Raw genomic sequence first — 17,182 nt, 5'->3', positions numbered from 1 at the left:
AGTACGAGAAGAAGCTTGCAGGGAACATTAAGGCGGATTGCAAAAGTTTCTATAGGTATGTAAAGAGAAAAAGGTTAGTAAAGACAAACGTAGGTCCCCTGCAGTCAGAATCAGGGGAAGTCATAACGGGGAACAAAGAAATGGCAGACCAATTGAACAAGTACTTTGGTTCAGTATTCACTAAGGAGGACACAAACAACCTTCCGGATATAAAAGTGGTCAGAGGGTCTATTAAGGAGGAGGAACTGAGGGAAATCTTTATTAGTCGGGAAATTGTGTTGGGGAAATTAATGGGATTGAAGGTCGATAAATCCCCAGGGCCTGATGGACTGCATCCCAGAGTACTTAAGGAGGTGGCCTTGGAAATAGCGGATGCATTGACAGTCATTTTCCAACATTCCATTGACTCTGGATCAGTTCCTATCGAGTGGAGGGTAGCCAATGTAACCCCACTTTTTAAAAAAGGAGGGAGAGAGAGAAAGCAGGGAATTATAGACCGGTCAGCCTGACCTCAGTCGTGGGTAAAATGATGGAATCAATTATTAAGGATGTCATAGCAGCACATTTGGAAAATGGTGACATGATAGGTCCAAGTCAGCATGGATTTGTGAAAGGGAGATCATGCTTGACAAATCTTCTGGAATTTTTTGAGGATGTTTCCAATAAAGTGGACAAAGGAGTACCAGTTGATGTGGTATATTTGGACTTTCAGAAGGCTTTCGACAAGGTCCCACACAGGAGATTAATGTGCAAAGTTAAAGCACATGGGATTGGGGGTAGTGTGCTGACGTGGATTGAGAACTGGTTGTCAGACAGGAAGCAAAGAGTAGGAGTAAATGGGTACTTTTCGGAATGGCAGGCAGTGACTAGTGGGGTACCGCAGGGTTCTGTGCTGGGGCCCCAGCTGTTTACATTGTACATTAATGATTTAGAGGAGGGGATTAAATGTAGTATCTCCAAATTTGCGGATGACACTAAGTTGGGTGGCAGTGTGAGCTGCGAGGAGGATGCTATGAGGCTACAGAGTGACTTGGATAGGTTAGGTGAGTGGGCAAATGCGTGGCAGATGAAGTATAATGTGGATAAATGTGAGGTTATCCACTTTGGTGGTAAAAACAGAGAGACAGACTATTATCTGAATGGTGACAGATTAGGAAAAGGGAAGGTGCAACGAGACCTGGGTGTCATGGTACATCAGTCATTGAAGGTTGGCATGCAGGTACAGCAGGCGGTTAAGAAAGCAAATGGCATGTTGGCCTTCATAGCGAGGGGATTTGAGTACAGGGGCAGGGAGGTGTTGCTACAGTTGTACAGGGCCTTGGTGAGGCCACACCTGGAGTATTGTGTACAGTTTTGGTCTCCTAACTTGAGGAAGGACATTCTTGCTATTGAGGGAGTGCAGCGAAGATTCACCAGACTGATTCCCGGGATGGTGGGACTGACCTATCAAGAAAGACTGGATCAACTGGGCTTGTATTCACTGGAGTTCAGAAGAGTGAGAGGGGACCTCATAGAAACGTTTAAAATTCTGACGGGTTTGGACAGGTTGGATGCAGGAAGAATGTTCCCAATGTTGGGGAAGTCCAGAACCAGGGGTCACAGTCTAAGGATAAGGGGTAAGCCATTTAGGACCGAGATAAGGAGAAACTTCTTCACCCAGAGAGTGGTGAACCTGTGGAATTCTCTACCACAGGAAGTAGTTGAGGCCAATTCACTAAATATATTCAAAAGGGAGTTAGATGAAGTCCTTACTACTCGGGGGATCAAGGGGTATGGCGTGAAAGCAGGAAGTGGGTACTGAAGTTTCATGTTCAGCCATGAACTCATTGAATGGCGGTGCAGGCTAGAAGGGCTGAATGGCCTGCTCCTGCACCTATTTTCTATGTTTCTATGTTTCTATTCCCTGTTACCTGGTGTCTATCGCTCATTGTACAGGGATATTCCCTGTTAACTGGTGTCTATCGCTCATTGTACAGGGATATTTCCTGTCACCTGGTGTCTATCACAATGTACAGGGATATTCCCTGTTGCCTGGTGTCTATTCAGAATACACCAAAGCTTTTCACTGCCTTTGAATTACTTTTAAAATATAGCCAGTCCACATAAAAAGGTCCCACAAATGGCATATGATGAATGATCAGTAAATCTGTTTTGCAAGGTATTAGTTGAGGGATGAATTTTGGACAGGCCACTAGGAAACGCCATTGAATAGTGCCGTGGGATCTGTTGCCCTCACTTGTTCAGGCAGACAACACCCTGACCGTGCAGCACTCTCACTACGACACTGGATTGTTAGTCTAGATTACGTGCTCAAGTCTCGGAGTGAGGTTGAATCAGAGATGAGAGTGTTGTTGCTGAGCCAAACTGACACAGCTGAATCACTGGAATAGCATTTACACATTTATTATATTCATTCTCGGGATTGGACAGCTCTGTCAAGGCTGGCATTTATTGCCTATCCCTAATTACCCTGAGAAGATAGTGATGGGCCTTCCACTTGAACTGCTGGTTTGATACAATTCAGTGGCTTCAGATGGCAGTTAAGGGTCAACCATGTTGACGTGGACTGGAATCGCCTGCAGGCCAGACCGGGTAAGGACAACTTCTGAATCCACTGCCAGAAAGAGCTGTAAATCATTGAGTTATATCGTCCTAAACTTCTCAAAAGAAAATTAATCTTCTGCCTTTACCTTTTTTTAAATTATCCTTTCTTTCCCTCAAATAATTCTAACACGAGAGACACAAATTGCTTTTGATCTCTCTTTTGAATTTGTTAGTTAGATCCAGAAGTTTGCTTTTTCAAGTCCATAATTGGCAAGTTATGTGAAACTATTATAGAACCAGTGACTTAGTTCAGCGATCAGAGACTGTGACTTCATTCAATGAATCGTGACAGGCAGTGATTTAATTCAATGAACAGTGGCAGTTTTGATGTGAGCCCTTTGAAGCCTCACTTTAAAGAGAAACTCTGACCATCAGATTCCTCTCTAATGCAGGAAGAATGACCACTTGGATAAAGTGCTGAGGGTGACCAGAACCTGTGGGAGCTAGTGTCTTCTGGAGGAGAGTTGACCTGCTCCCAGGCCTCCAGAATGATTCCCGAAGCCAGGCTCCAGGTGGTGTGTAGGAGCAGCTTATTGACAACTCCCCATATGCTTTTTCCTTGTTCCTCCTTTCTGCAGGCCTATAGTAAAACATCTGGTCGTTGGGCTGTGGCTCTCACTCTGCACCGGGACCCTCATTGTTTAAATGATGAGAGGGTGAGATTCTCTGTCTGAGGTGTCCATACAGCACGATGAGGTGACACTATTTCCGTGCTGTCAGAAACTCATCAGATTCATTCTCAGTACTGGTGGGCAGGTTCAAAGGGCAGACAACCCTTAAGGATTCAAATATTTTGTTGGAAGATAGATATTCTGCTGTCACTAGCTGTAATATGAGCAAGAATTCACATCGCCTTCCTGCAGTAGTAATAAATTGAAAGCCATAGCTACTGCTTACTGTGTTTTAGGCTGTGTTTGCAGGGTTGATTTAAAAAAAAATAATGGCCACATATCTGTACGTTCTTGTCATGGGAGGAACTTCACTACTTTTATGGCCGAATAGCTGGATGCAGTAACTGAGTACAAAGATTTCTTCTCCAAAAGAGGGAAGAATTGGCAGGAAACTCGATTCTGGCCTTTTGGATATGATTTCTGCTGATTATTAATTAGGAATGTTGTTTTTTGGCACCCTCCATTATTCCAATCATGCTATCCTAAATGACCGTGAGCAACTTGACAATCATTCTGCCTGTGCTTCGATCATCCGGCAAAACCATCTAATCTCCCATTTCCAAGCTGAACTCTTAGAGTATCTGTATCCCCATTGCTGGGTGCTGCTGACCACTCTCTAAGTTACCTCTTGCAGAATACCTTGTAAAAAATGACAATTCTGTTTTATTTGCCATTGTAAGCCAGTCAGCTGGGATGGTCTTCGAAGATTTGTTTTGTGCTTTTCCCCGGTCAAGTTGCTGCTTTACTCCTTTGACACTTCTATCTGTGCCACTGGTGATATTCTCCCTGGCAATCTCACTCTTCCCTGAATCTGACTGCCTCTTGCAATTCTGCCCACTATTCTTGTGTGTTTTAAGAGTGGTGTGTTGATTCTACGTCGCATCTCAATCAGTCAGAAGCAAGCTGAGCCAACTTTATCTCTCTCGAAGTCCACTATTCGAGCTGCTAAATGTAACTTTATCAGAAAGAAGTGCCAATTACCATCATCCTTCTCCTTCAGTCGCTGCTTCTTGCCAAAAACTGTCACACGCAACCTCTGTGCATCCTGCTTTCCATCTGCAGAAAATCTTGTATGTATCTGGAGGGTGACCTTTCAAAGAATGGGTAACATGGATAATCAAACACGTCAAGCAGAGCAGCCCTCTGCTGCTCTGCTAGTTTCGCTGCTGGTAAGCTGAGCAGATTGCCGTTCGACATTCCTGCCCAGTTGCAGCCTGACCCCATTTTACGGGCAGCCTGTGGTACAATGACAGATACATTTGCCCGACCATTGTGCCCAACTGATATGAAAGCAGCTGGAACCATCTGGGTCAGAGTTGTTGTTAGCCACTTCTATCAAATTCAAAAGTTTTAAAAAGAATCCTTTAGAAATGCACCTGAAGAGGATAATACTCTTTCATTCTTAATTTCAAGAAACTTTGGTTCTTTTGAACTTGTGGGAAATAAATGATTCCATCTCGGTGTTTATAATCCTCATTGGAATCCGTCAATGCAGAACACTCTGGTTTATTAATGACAAATGCTACAATTATAATGTCGGCACGATTATACGATCTGTAGAGACTTATCTCAGTTCTATTTAACAACTGATGATGAACTGCTGGAGCTGCCAGCTTTTATTGTGTTACTATTTAAGGAGTTGCTCATTGTTGGGTTCTGGAGCCAAAAATAGTTCTTGCTTATCCCATGAAAGTAATTAGGACTTGTGTATTTAGTCTTTATTATTTTCCTCCACGCTTTAAGTCTAACCAGATGTTGTTGTCATAGGCAGATGAGATAATGCAAATTCTGAAATGTGATTCAAAGACTTACCTATCTGATCTGATCAAAGAAATTCCTCCTCATCTCAGTTTTAAATGGGCGGCCCTTTATTCTGAGACTATGTTCTCAAGTTTTAGTTTCCCCGATGAGTGAAAATATCTCTCTGCATCCACCTTGTCGTGCCCCCTCATTATTTTATATGTTTTGATAAGATCACCTCTCATTCTTCTGAACTCCAATGTGTATAGGCCTAACCTACTCAACCTATCTTCATAAGTCAACTCCCTCATCTCCGGAATCAACCGAGTGAGCCTTCTCTGTACAATCTCCAATACAAGTATATCCTTCCTTAAATACAGAGACCCAAAATTGTACGCACTACTCTAGGTGTGGCCTCCCAATACCCTGTACAGTTGTAGCAGGACTTCACTGCTTTTGTACTCTGTCCCCCTCGCAATAAAGGTCAACATTCCATTTACCTTCCTTATTACATACTAACTTTTTGTGTTTCATGCACAAGGACCCCCAGGTCCCTCTGTACTGTAATACTTTGCAATTTTTCTCCATTTAAATTATAATTTACGTTTCTACTTTTGATGCCAAAGTGGATAACCTCACATTTTCCCACATTGTACTCCATCTGCCAAATTTTTGGCCACTCACTTAGCCTGCCTATATCTCTTTGCAGATGTTTTGTGTCCTCCTCACAATTTGCTTTTGCACCCATCTTTGTAACATCAGCAAACTTGGCTACATTACACTCGGTCCCTTCATCCAAGTCATTAATATAGATTGTAAATAGTTGAGGACCCAGCACCAATCCATGTGGCTCCCCACTAGTCACTGTTTGCCAACCAGAAAATGTCCCATTTATCCCGACTCTCTGTTTTCTGTTTGTAGCCAATCCTCTATCCATGCTAATATATTACCCCCAACCCTGTGAACATTTTTGTGCAGTAAACTTTTATGTAGCACCTTATCGAATGCCTTCTGGAAATCCAAATACACCACATCCACTGGTTCCCCCTTATCCAACCTGCTCGTTACATCCTCAAAAGAACTTCAGCAAATTTGTCAAACATGATTTCCCTTTCATAAAACCATGCTGACTCTGCTTGATTGAATTATACTTTTCCAAATGCCCTGCTACTGCTTCCATAACAATGGACTCCAGCATTTTCCCATAATTTCCTGCTTTTATCTGCCTCCTTTTTTAAATATTGCGTTATATTTGCGGTTTTCCAATCCGCTGGGACTGCCCTAGAATCCGGGGAATTTTGGTCGATTACAACCAATGCATCCACTATCTCTGCAGCCACTTCTTTTAAGACCCAAGGATGTAAGGCATCAGGTCCAGGGAACTTGTCCACCTTTAGTCCCATTAGTTTACCGAGTACTACTTCATTAGTGATGGTGATTGTATTAAGTTCCTCCCTCCCTGTAGCCCTTTGATTATCCACTATTGCGATGTTTTTAGTGTCTTCTACTGTGAAGACCAATATGAAATATTTGTTATAACAAACTTATTATTGCACTTGTTCTTTTAAATGCTTTTTTTTGCACTCATCAAGGATAGAAGCTGAATTTTGCACTCATCTTGGTAGAAGCTGAATTTTAAATGTTTCTATAGCAGGAATGGGGTACTGAAGTTGCATGTTCAGCCATGAACTCATTGAATGGCGGTGCAGGTTCGAAGGGCCGAATGGCCTACTCCTGCACCTATTTTCTATGTTTCTATTACGTAGAATTACAGCACAGAAATGGGCATTTGGCCCAAGTAGTCTATTCGGTGTTTCTGCCCCACATGAGCCTCCTCCCACCCTGCTTCACCTCTTAATAACCCAGCACTGCCCCAGTACTGCATTGGAATGTAGGTTCAAGTTCTGGTGTGGGGCTTGATTCCACATTGCATATGTAAGATAGCTACCTACCTGAGGGGGTTGCCCATATTCTCTTTACACTTGTCACTCTTCTCCAAGTTCATGCAACCAGCTTTGATACTTTCTGATTGCAAAACACAAGTAAATAGAACAATCAGGAAGAAAAATAAACCGAGAAAAGTGCTTTTTTTAAGTCTCATCTTTAGCAGCCCTTCTAAAGATTAAAAATAAATGAGTAAAAATGTGATCTTTGACTTTGTTTTTTGTTGATTTATTGTATCTCTCTTGATAGTTGAGCATTTTTTATAACTGCTAAAGATCTCATGGGAGGAGCTGGCTTTAAGGAATTAACTGGGTCCAGCAGTGGGGGAGAAGTCTATTAACATTGCTGGAGGTAGTGATTAACCCAGCAGTGGGTGGGGGCTGGTGGAGCTGTTGTAGACCCTCAGCAATCTGGTCATTTCAGCCGCACGTTATAATTGCGATTGCTCACACTGCGGGGTTCAATAACTTCCCCGAGCTTCAGTGGTATCAGCTGTACTTGCCATTTAAATCAAAATATTTTCAAGACAAGGATGTTTCATCTGATCAATAATGCCTTTTTAGAAGGAGTCCTCGGTGGTGATTCATTTCTTAAAACAAAACTGTTTAAAAGTGCTTGGCGCTGCAGCATGAGGCTAGTCGTGTTCAATGGAGGACAATCCTCACAGAGCCCTTTGTCATGACCATCCTTGGTCCCCACCTTTTCATCATTTACGTGCTACTTCTCTGCAAAATCATCCGCATACACAGGGTCAGCTTTCACATGCACAACAACCCTTTTGGCCCTCATCATTGATTCTAAACTGTTGCTGTACTCGTCGATTTCCTTTGGACCAACGTCAGCAAAACCACAGCAATCCCTTTTCAGCTCATTCTGGCCGCTTCTCCATCAATCTCTGCCTCAGGCTAAATCTGGTGCCAGCTCGGCCCTGAGCTGAGCCTGCTCCCATGACTGCTTTCTTTCACTTCTGCCTGTTTATACCTCCAGCTATTGAAAACCTGGATCCACATGTCTATCACTTCCAGGATTGACCTCTGCTACACTGTCCTTATTGGCCGTTCCTGTCTGCTGCCTTCACAACCTTCTGCTCCTTAAAGCTCTACAGCCACGTCCTGTCCCACACAACATTCCACATGCGCATATCGACATAGGAGTATAAGAACAACAGTAGGCCATTCAACCCTTCGAACCTGTTCCGCCATTCTTTACTCGCCTTGGCTTTGTAACCCATTTAATACCCTTGCCGAACAAACACTATCAATCTTTGTTTTGACATTTTCAATTGACCCCAGCCGTAACAATTTTTGGGGAGAGAGTTCTAAATTTCCTGTATCCTTTTCTGTGAAGAAGTGCTTCCTGAACGGCATAGCTCTCATTTTCAGATTATCTTCCTATCCATGCCTCGTTTCACTGGCTTCCTGTACCCCAACAAATTGAATTCAGGGTTATTGTCTTCAATTTCAAATCTGTCAGCAGTTACTCTGCACCCTAACTGAATGATATTGTTTCTTCCGATGCCACACACGTGTATCTTCCTCTCTGTCACTGGATTACTGTTGGTTCTTTCTTACACTATGGCCCTGCTCTCTGTAATTCTCGCTCCAAACCACTCTGCGATTCAACCTACCTTCCAAACCCTCCTGAAATTGCTCTCATTGATTTTGTTTTCAGTCTCTTCCCGACTCTCTCATTTTGAAACTGCTCACTTTCCTGCTCGATGTTCACTAAGTCAGCACTGTTACATGCGCTGAAACATTTTGTTGTGTGGAAAGCTGTACAGACATTGGCCCCGAAATTTACGGTTCCAGGAAGGACCGTTACTGCCAGTTTGTGTCAAAATCGAATGGCCGCCGCTTTGGTCTCAACTGGCCGCCCCGACATAGATTCGGAGTGGGGGTGGGGGGGGGGGGGGCGAGGGCGAGTTCTTGCAGTGGTGTGAGCCACTGTCGCGATCGACCGACTCTCATGGCCGCTCCGCCCCGGACCCATTTTCGGCATAAAAAAGCCGGCTCCTTCAGCTGACAGTGCCCTCGCCAGCTTTTAGAGCCGATGCAGAGTGGCAGAGATCTTGGAGCCGTGAGAGTGGAGAGATACAAGAAGGTAAGATCCAAGCCTGAGGATGTTCAGTACAGAATCCGCACTCAAGGGGAGAGAAGGTGAGGGTGAGGGAGAGAAGGTGAGGGAGAGGGAGGGGGTGAAAGAGAGTGTTAGACAGCGTTAGAGAGAGAGAGAGAGAGAGAGAGAGAGGGAGAGGGAAAGAGAAAGAGAAAAAGAGAGGGGTGAGAGAGAGGGAAGGGAGCAAAGGAGAAAGAGATAGAAGTGAGGAAAGGGAATGAGAAACAGAATGAGAAAGTTTGATTGGGAGATAGAGAAATAGGAATAGAGAAAAGGGGGGAAAAAAACGAGAGAGAGAGAGAGAAATAGAGAACCCGAGATTCACAGAGAAAAAACTGAAATCTCAATCCAGGGGCTCAAACTGGAAACGTCACCCCAGCTCAGCAACCCGAGCAGTATCAAATGGGAATCTATTCCACCTCCACCGCCTCCAGGCTAGATCCAAGGTCGTCCCATCCCCTGTCATCAAACTACAGTGTGCACATTTGGAGGCCAAATTCCAAGCCATCGTTAACGTCTTCACCGAGGCGTACGAAAGCAATGGGCCTTACCCTAAACATCCGTAAGACAAAGGTCCTCCACCAACCTATACCCAGCCACACAGCACTGCCCCCCCTGGTTATCAAAATCCACGATGAGGCCTTGGACAACGTGGACCATTTTCCATACCTTGGGAGTCTACTGTCAGTAAGGGCAGACATCGAAGACAACATCCAACACCGCCTCCAGCATTCGGTCGCTTGAGGAAGAGAGTTTTTCAAGACCAGGACCTCAAATCTGGCACCAAGCTTTATGGTCTACAGGGTAGTAGTGATACCCTCCCTCCTATATAGCTCAGTGACGTGGACTATTTCCAGCAGACACCTCAAAGCACTGGAGAAGTACCACCAGCGCTGCCTCCGCAAGATCCTGCAAATCCATTGGGAGGACAGACGCATCAACGTCAGTGTGCTCTCTCAGGCCAACATCCCCAGCATCGAAGCAGTGACCACGCTCGATCAGCTTCGCCGGGCGGGCCACATCGTCCGCATGCCTGACACGAGACTCCCAAAGCAAGCGCTCTTCTCGGAGCCTCGACATGGCAAGCAAGCCCCAAGCGGGCAGAGGAAATGCTTCAAGGACACCCTCAAAGCCTCCTTGATAAAGTGCAACATCCCCACCGGCACTTGGGAATCCCTGGCCCAAGATCGCCCTAAGTCGAGGAAGAGCATCCGGGAGGGCGCTGAGCACCTCGAGTCTCGTCGCCGAGAGCATGCAGAAACCAAGCGCAGGCAGCGGAAGGAGCGTGCGTCAACCCAGGCTCCCCATCTACCCTTTCCTTCAACCACTGTCTGCCCCACCTATGACAGAGATTGTAGGTCCTGCATTGGACTGTTCAGCCACCTGAGAACTCACTTTTAGAGTGGAAGCAAGTCATCCTCGACTTCGAGGGACTGCCTATGATGATCTTATGCGTGCTTAACCTGCGACTTCATCTCAGTATCTCCCCTGTGGCTGCCTCATGGGTCTGTGAAGGCTGCTGTGTTCCCTGTGTGGAAGCTGCAGATATCCTTCCAGGACGCCCTCGAGCAGCTTTGGGCCTGGAGGGGCTGGCTGGAGACTGGTCAACACCCTCCTGGGAAGGTTCGGTCTGGCTTGGCTCGGGCGAGGCCATGCGTGGAGGCACTGGCGGAGTGACAGGTCTGGGGCCAGGAATGCTACGATCCTGAGGGAGCGCATCATCCGTATCCTGGCCTGAGGAGCCTGAATAACTCACCAGGGTCGGCACAATACCACCACCACCAATCTGAGGGAGCTCAAGTCGGTGCTGTGGCCCCACACTGGACGGTCCTCCGTGGCCCGTGGTGGACCCAGCCCCCCGGGGGGGGGGGGGGGGGGCATCCAGCTGAGACTGCATACAAGCAACCACAGTCTGAAAGCCACCAGATATGACAGCACTTAGATGCTCCATCGTCTCTTGCAGAGCCACGGCCATCCTCTCCAAAGCAGCACCGATTCGCTCGTTACCTCGCGTCGTGCTGCAATGGCAGCTGCCACATCACCCCGAGGGTGAATGTACCGTGGGAATAACGCCCCAATTAAGACGGCAAACTTTCAGGTTTGAAGGGCTAATAACACGAACACTTTTTGTGGTCAAAAAGCTGAATTTGGATCCAATGGCCGCCACAAACTTTGTGGCGCTAATCGGAGAAAAAAAGCCTTAATACCACCAGCTTTCTGGCTGCACTCAATTTCGGCCTCAATATTGACTCATTTCATTTTGCCAATGCCTTTCAGTATATTCTCATCTCGACTTGACTCTTCCTATTTCTCAATCCAGTACCGTTCTATCCACTGTGTGAACACAGAAAAAGCTGGGTTTACACTAACTACTTCTCACCTCCGCGTTTTTCTGTAAACACTGTGAAACTGGAATGAAAATGTCTTTCATAGAAACATAGAAAATAGGTGTAGGAGTAAGCCATTCGGCCCTTCGAGCCTGCACCACCATTCAACAAGATCATGGCTGATCATTCACCTCATTACCCCTTTCCTGCTTTCTCTCCATACTCCTTGATCCCTTTAGCCATATGGCCCATATCTAACTCCCTCTTGAATATATCCAATGAACTGGCATCAACAACTCTCTGTGGTAGGGAATTCCACAGGTTAACAATTCTCCGAGTGAAGAAGTTTCTCCTCATCTCGGTCCTAAATGGCGTACCCCTTATCCTGAGACTATGTCCCCTGGTTCTGGACTTCCCCAACATCGGGAACATTCTTCCTGCATCTAACCTGTCCAGTCCCGTCAGAATTTTATATGTTTCTATGAGATCCCCTCTCATCCTTCTAAACTGCAGTGAATACAGGCCCAGTCGATCCAGTCTCTCTCCATATGTCAGTCCTGCCATCCCGGGAATCAGTCTGGTGAACCTTTGCTGCACTCCCTCAATAGCAAGAACACCCTTCCTCAGATTAGGAGACCAAAACTGAACACAATATTCCAGGTGAGGCCTCACTAAGGCCCTGTACAATTGCAGTAAGACCTCCCTGCTCCTACACTCAAATCCCCTAGCTATGAAGACCACCATACCATTTGCCTCCTTCACTGCCTGCTGTACCTGCATGCCAACTTTCAATGACTGATGTACCATGACACCCAGGTCTCGCTGTACCTCCCCTTTTCCTAATCTGCCGCCATTCAGATAATATTCTGCCTTCGTGTTTTTGCCACCAAAGTGGATAACCTCTCATTTATCCATATTATACTGCATCTGCCATGCGTTTGCCCATTCACCTAACCTGTCCAAATCACCCTGCAGCCTCTTAGCATCCTCCTCACAGCTCACACCACCACCCAGCTTAGTGTCATCTGCAAACTTGGTAAAACTGTTGTAATTTGTTATTCAAAGTGTAATGAAGTGCTTCAGGGTCTGGAATTCACAGGCATGCAAAACTTGGATTCTTTCATTTATCTCACACACACGCACACACACGACTTTCTCATACTCTCCTGCAGATAAATTTATACCAGTAGTTCCTTTAGTTCTTCGACCAGGTGCAGCACCAAAAATTTGCATTTATATCGTGCCTTTTGAGGTGGAAGAATGGCTTAAAGCTCGAAGTGGGAGAGGACACCACTGAGTAGGAGGAATGGAGTGGTAAGCGCAAGGTTGAAGATTTTGGCCTTTGAGGCTTTTGAAGGAAGCCTCAGAATGGCACAGTGGAGTAGTTTTCGGCGAGAGTTTCATAGGGCAGGAGCGAAGTGATAGAAGCTGCATGGAGTAGATGGAGCAGTGAGAGATGGCAGTGAACAAGTATTGAAAGAGCAGGGACAGCTGCTGTTGGTGAAGATTCCTCAGATAAGATGAGGTGGAGGGATTTGAAAATGAGAATCATATTCTGAGGTTGATGCATCAGCCGGCCAGTGAGTTAGTGGAGCTTGGCAAAGACCTAACTGGGATATCAAGGAACAGAAAGAAATGAAACCGTTGAGCAGCTCCAAGCTGTGGCTGATTAGAAAGGGACCAAGCATCAGACCAAAAAGGAGCTTTGTACCTCGAGGTGGATTTTTATTCACGTAATGCGGGAGGGCCATATCATGATCTTGCACTCTTCCTCAATGGTTCAGATTCTGTCTACATTCTACAGATGTAGGGTAATAACAAGACATTTTTGCATTTATGTAGCACTTTTAAGGTAGAAACATGTCCCAAGGAGCTTTACAGCATCTATTACACGGAAGAATCTCTACTGGCAGAGGCCGAAAAGGATTTGGGAGTGGATCAGTGATCTTACCTTTACAATCGTGACTACAATTCAAAAATACCTCATTGACCGGTGCCAGAAATATTTCAGCAGAACTATATGTAGCTCCTGATGTAAAGTGAGATAGACAAGCTTGGTGTGTTGTGGGAGCCTTCCATACTTACCATTTTCACAAGAATGTAAATAACCTTCTGGGTGCCCCAATGACTCTATGTACAGATAGCAATCAGATCAGGAAGGTCACAGGCTCTGTTCCTTGACGAGCCTTGGTTTGTTGATCTCAGCTGGAGGAACAATTAGGCCAGCACAGTTGTTCTCATGTCTTCAGACTGGAGGTGGCTGATCAGCCAAGATTCATGATCCTGATAGTTATATAGTGACGACTGCGGAGATTCTGCTTGGTGAGGGCAGGATTGGGCTTGACTGTGGTGCTCCTTGTTATTGAGTAGCCTACCAAGACTTGCTATCTGGGCTCTCATAAATAATGAGTCACTCAAGTGAGATACTGGAGGCGATAGGCACGCGTGGAACAGTACTCCAGCGTATGAGGCAGTGCATTTGGCAGGGTGAGAGGAGAGGAGGGAAGAGCAACCTTCATTTATAGTCAAAGTTGGTCAGGACACCACTGACTTTTGCTACATTAAAGATGCTGTATAAGTGCAAGTTGTTGTTGTATGGGAGGTGGGAATGTTACACACGTGTGCGCGCGCACGCGGGGGGGGAGGGGTGGTGTAAGTGCAAGGCTGATAAGGGGGCTTTTCGGAGGCTTTTGAAGGAAGACTCAGATTGACAAGGTGGCGTGGTTTGCACACGCAATATAATGTCTCGACCCTCCTAAAAACAGATCTTAAAAAAAAAAAGTTTCCCCACTAGATTCTTATGAAATGGCAACTATTTTGGGGAATTTCTAAGTGTATACCAAAAAGATTATTGTATCCATTGGAAAATGAAACAGAAGTAGTAATTTAGCGTTTTAAAGATACTCAGCAATCATCCCACACAACTGTTTATCCAGTAATTGGTTGAATTCCAAACTTCATCGGATTTACCACTTGGTTTAGGTGAGGGTCTTTTGCCTGCTGTTGTTGATATCGGTAACAAAGATTTATCCTGCAATCACAATCCTTATTTAAAGTCATCACCATCATAGGCGATCCCTCATATCGAGGGTGACTTGCTTCCACGCCAAAAAGGGATGAGTTCACAAGTATTTCAATGAAGGACCTAATATTCCAGGTTCCAAACTACACATTGAAGGGTGGACGATGCCTGTGCGTGAATTTGTTTAACGTGTGGTGGCATTGCACACCAGCCACCACATGGGCTTGATAGAGCTAGGTCTTGGTCCAGTGGCAAGGATTACCCAAGGTGACTGGAGACCAGCTCTGCTGCACGGACTTAGTGCGCACACATATCGCAATGTGGGCTGGCCCGTGCTGCCCCTGGGCCCCTAACTCAAGCCTCTCCTGGACCCCGATCACGTCCTTCCACGATCACTCGCCGCTCCTGCGCCCCAACCTCACCGCTCCTGCTGTACTTGCCCACGCTCCAATCAGCAACCTGGACCTTGGTGATGTCCAATCCAATCGCCCTCTTCACAGCCGTCGTCCTCCAGCATATGCTGTACCTTGAAGTGGTATTTAAAGTACCATTGTCATGTACACCTGTTTGATGCCTTCATGAAGGTTAACATGTCTGAGTATTTCTTGCAAGTTGAGTGACTATGGAACGGGAATGTCTGGAGGCGGGCATCATATAACTTACTGTAGTACAAAAATAAAGTTATTCTCGCCTGCCTTTTGTCTGTCATGCTCCCTGCGTCCCACATCCAGACATCCAGTGCCATATCTGTATAGACTAACTGTGAGCAGTGGTGGTCTCCAAAAGAAGTGGATCCAATGAGCATGTAACTTACAAAAAAATAAAAGTTTTTTTGCAGGGGTGGTGGTTGTGGGAGTCGGAGGGTAATTCAGTGGTGATTGTGAGGCAAAGCCCATTTATGATAAACAGTACCAGATCACTGTGGGTGATACTTGGCATGGAGATGAACCTTGTGCTGTTTCAAAACCTGTTCTTCTCTTGTTGCAGGGACATCAAACCAGACAACATTCTTCTGGATGTAAATGGGCACATCCGGCTGGCGGACTTCGGCTCCTGTCTCAAGCTCATGGAAGATGGGACAGTAAGTTACGAGAAGCAGTTTAAAAATAAATAAATAGCTTTTGCTGCATTTGTACTTATTAAAACGTGAGATGTTAACACTGGGAATGAAATATTTTCCATCATTTTTATTTCCAAGTTTGGATGCAGAGTAAAGCTTGCCTCTACTCTGTACCCATGATATGCCTTAGCCTTAACCTCTGTAGAGTTTCTCCCCTGCTCTCGACTTCCAATACCTCCCTTTGCCATAACTTTCCGTTTCCCACACCAGCTGTCCTTGAGACTTCGCTCTGTGCTGCAGGGCCCCAGCTCTCAGGGCTGTCAAATACTATGTGCAGCCAAGAAAGTGTGGGGCCATTACATCTTGTGGCACGTTGATTAAGTAATGCATACTCTGGTTTATTATCCAGTTCGATTTATATTAGTAATGGAAATACCTCACTTAAACAGACAGGGAGTGAAACATTACACAAAGCACCAGTTCAAAAAGTCAGCCAGCTGGGTATTGTCAGAATCAAGTGCCTCTCTAAATACATGACTGGCTATTGTTTTAGGCCAGTGTTATATGTTATGGTGCACCCAGTTTGTGTGTTAAATTAAGCTTGTAGTACTTAGTTAAACAAATGCTACATATTTTTGTATGTACATATAAATAAAATATATAATTTTTTTTTTTACAGTTTTTGCATGTAACTGTTATGGGGTAATGGGGTTACCTTTGGCATGTTGAGCTAATGGGCCAAATGGCCTCCCTCATCTGTACTTACTTTTATGATATACTCACGTCAAGTTCCTTTTTTATTCCAGCGAACGATTTCTCTACTCAGCAAGGATCAGGTAACCCAGGCAGGCAGCACGTGTGTGTCTCACGCTCGCATCCGCCTCCACTCTGAGCACTGGGGACCACGCTGCACTTTACCAGCACCCCATCCAGACACAAGGCCGATATATATACAAGCAACACAGTCGGCACACATTCACACACACTCATCCAGGACTAAATGCCTCACCGAGCCCTTTACCAGAACTAAATGTCTCGCTCACCTAGCCCTTTACCAGAGTAAATACCTCACTCACAGCCCTATACCAGGATAAATACCTCACTCACACAGCCCTGTATCAGGATAAATACCTCATTCACACAGCCCTTTACCAGGATAAATACCTCACTCACACAACCCTTTACCAGGATAAATACCTCACTCACGCAGCCCTGTATCAGGATAAATACCTCACTCACACAGCCCTTTACCAGGATCAATCACACAGCCCTGTACCAGGATAAATACCTCACTCACACAGCCCTGTATCAGGATAAATACCTCACTCACACAGCCCTTTACCAGGATAAATACCTCACTCACACAGCCCTGTATCAGGATAAATACCTCACTCACACAGCCCTTTACCAGGATAAATACCTCACTCACACAGCCCTGTATCAGGATAAATACCTCACTCACACAGCCCTTTACCAGGATAAAGACCTCACTCACACAGCCCTGTATCAGGATAAATACCTCACTCACACAGCCCTTTACCAGGATAAATACCTCACTCACACAGCCCTGTATCAGGATAAATACCTCACTCACACAGCCCTTTACCAGGATAAATACCTCACTCACACAGCCCTGCACCAGGATAAATACCTCACTCACACAGCCCTTTACCAGGATCAATCACACAGCCCTGTACCA

The 17,182-nt window shown here is 45.5% G+C and overlaps 1 protein-coding gene across 1 annotated transcript in view; it reads left to right on the top strand.

Annotated features, from left to right (window-relative positions):
* LOC139250262 (serine/threonine-protein kinase MRCK alpha-like) overlaps positions 1-17,182 on the top strand; it is a gene marked incomplete at its 3' end in the record, with an annotated part of 472,269 nt that overhangs the window by 204,822 nt on the left and 250,265 nt on the right. The window contains exons 6-7 of the mRNA XM_070872760.1: positions 15,411-15,504; positions 16,290-16,319. Of these exons, the coding sequence (XP_070728861.1) occupies positions 15,411-15,504; positions 16,290-16,319 (124 nt within the window). The remainder of the gene's footprint in view (positions 1-15,410; positions 15,505-16,289; positions 16,320-17,182) is intronic.

Source organism: Pristiophorus japonicus, unplaced genomic scaffold (genome assembly GCF_044704955.1).
Source record: "Pristiophorus japonicus isolate sPriJap1 unplaced genomic scaffold, sPriJap1.hap1 HAP1_SCAFFOLD_360, whole genome shotgun sequence".
NCBI classification, from domain to species: Eukaryota; Metazoa; Chordata; class Chondrichthyes; family Pristiophoridae; genus Pristiophorus; species Pristiophorus japonicus.
The sequence above is the reverse complement of the archived record's forward strand: the minus strand, read 5'-3'. Positions and strand labels throughout refer to the sequence as shown.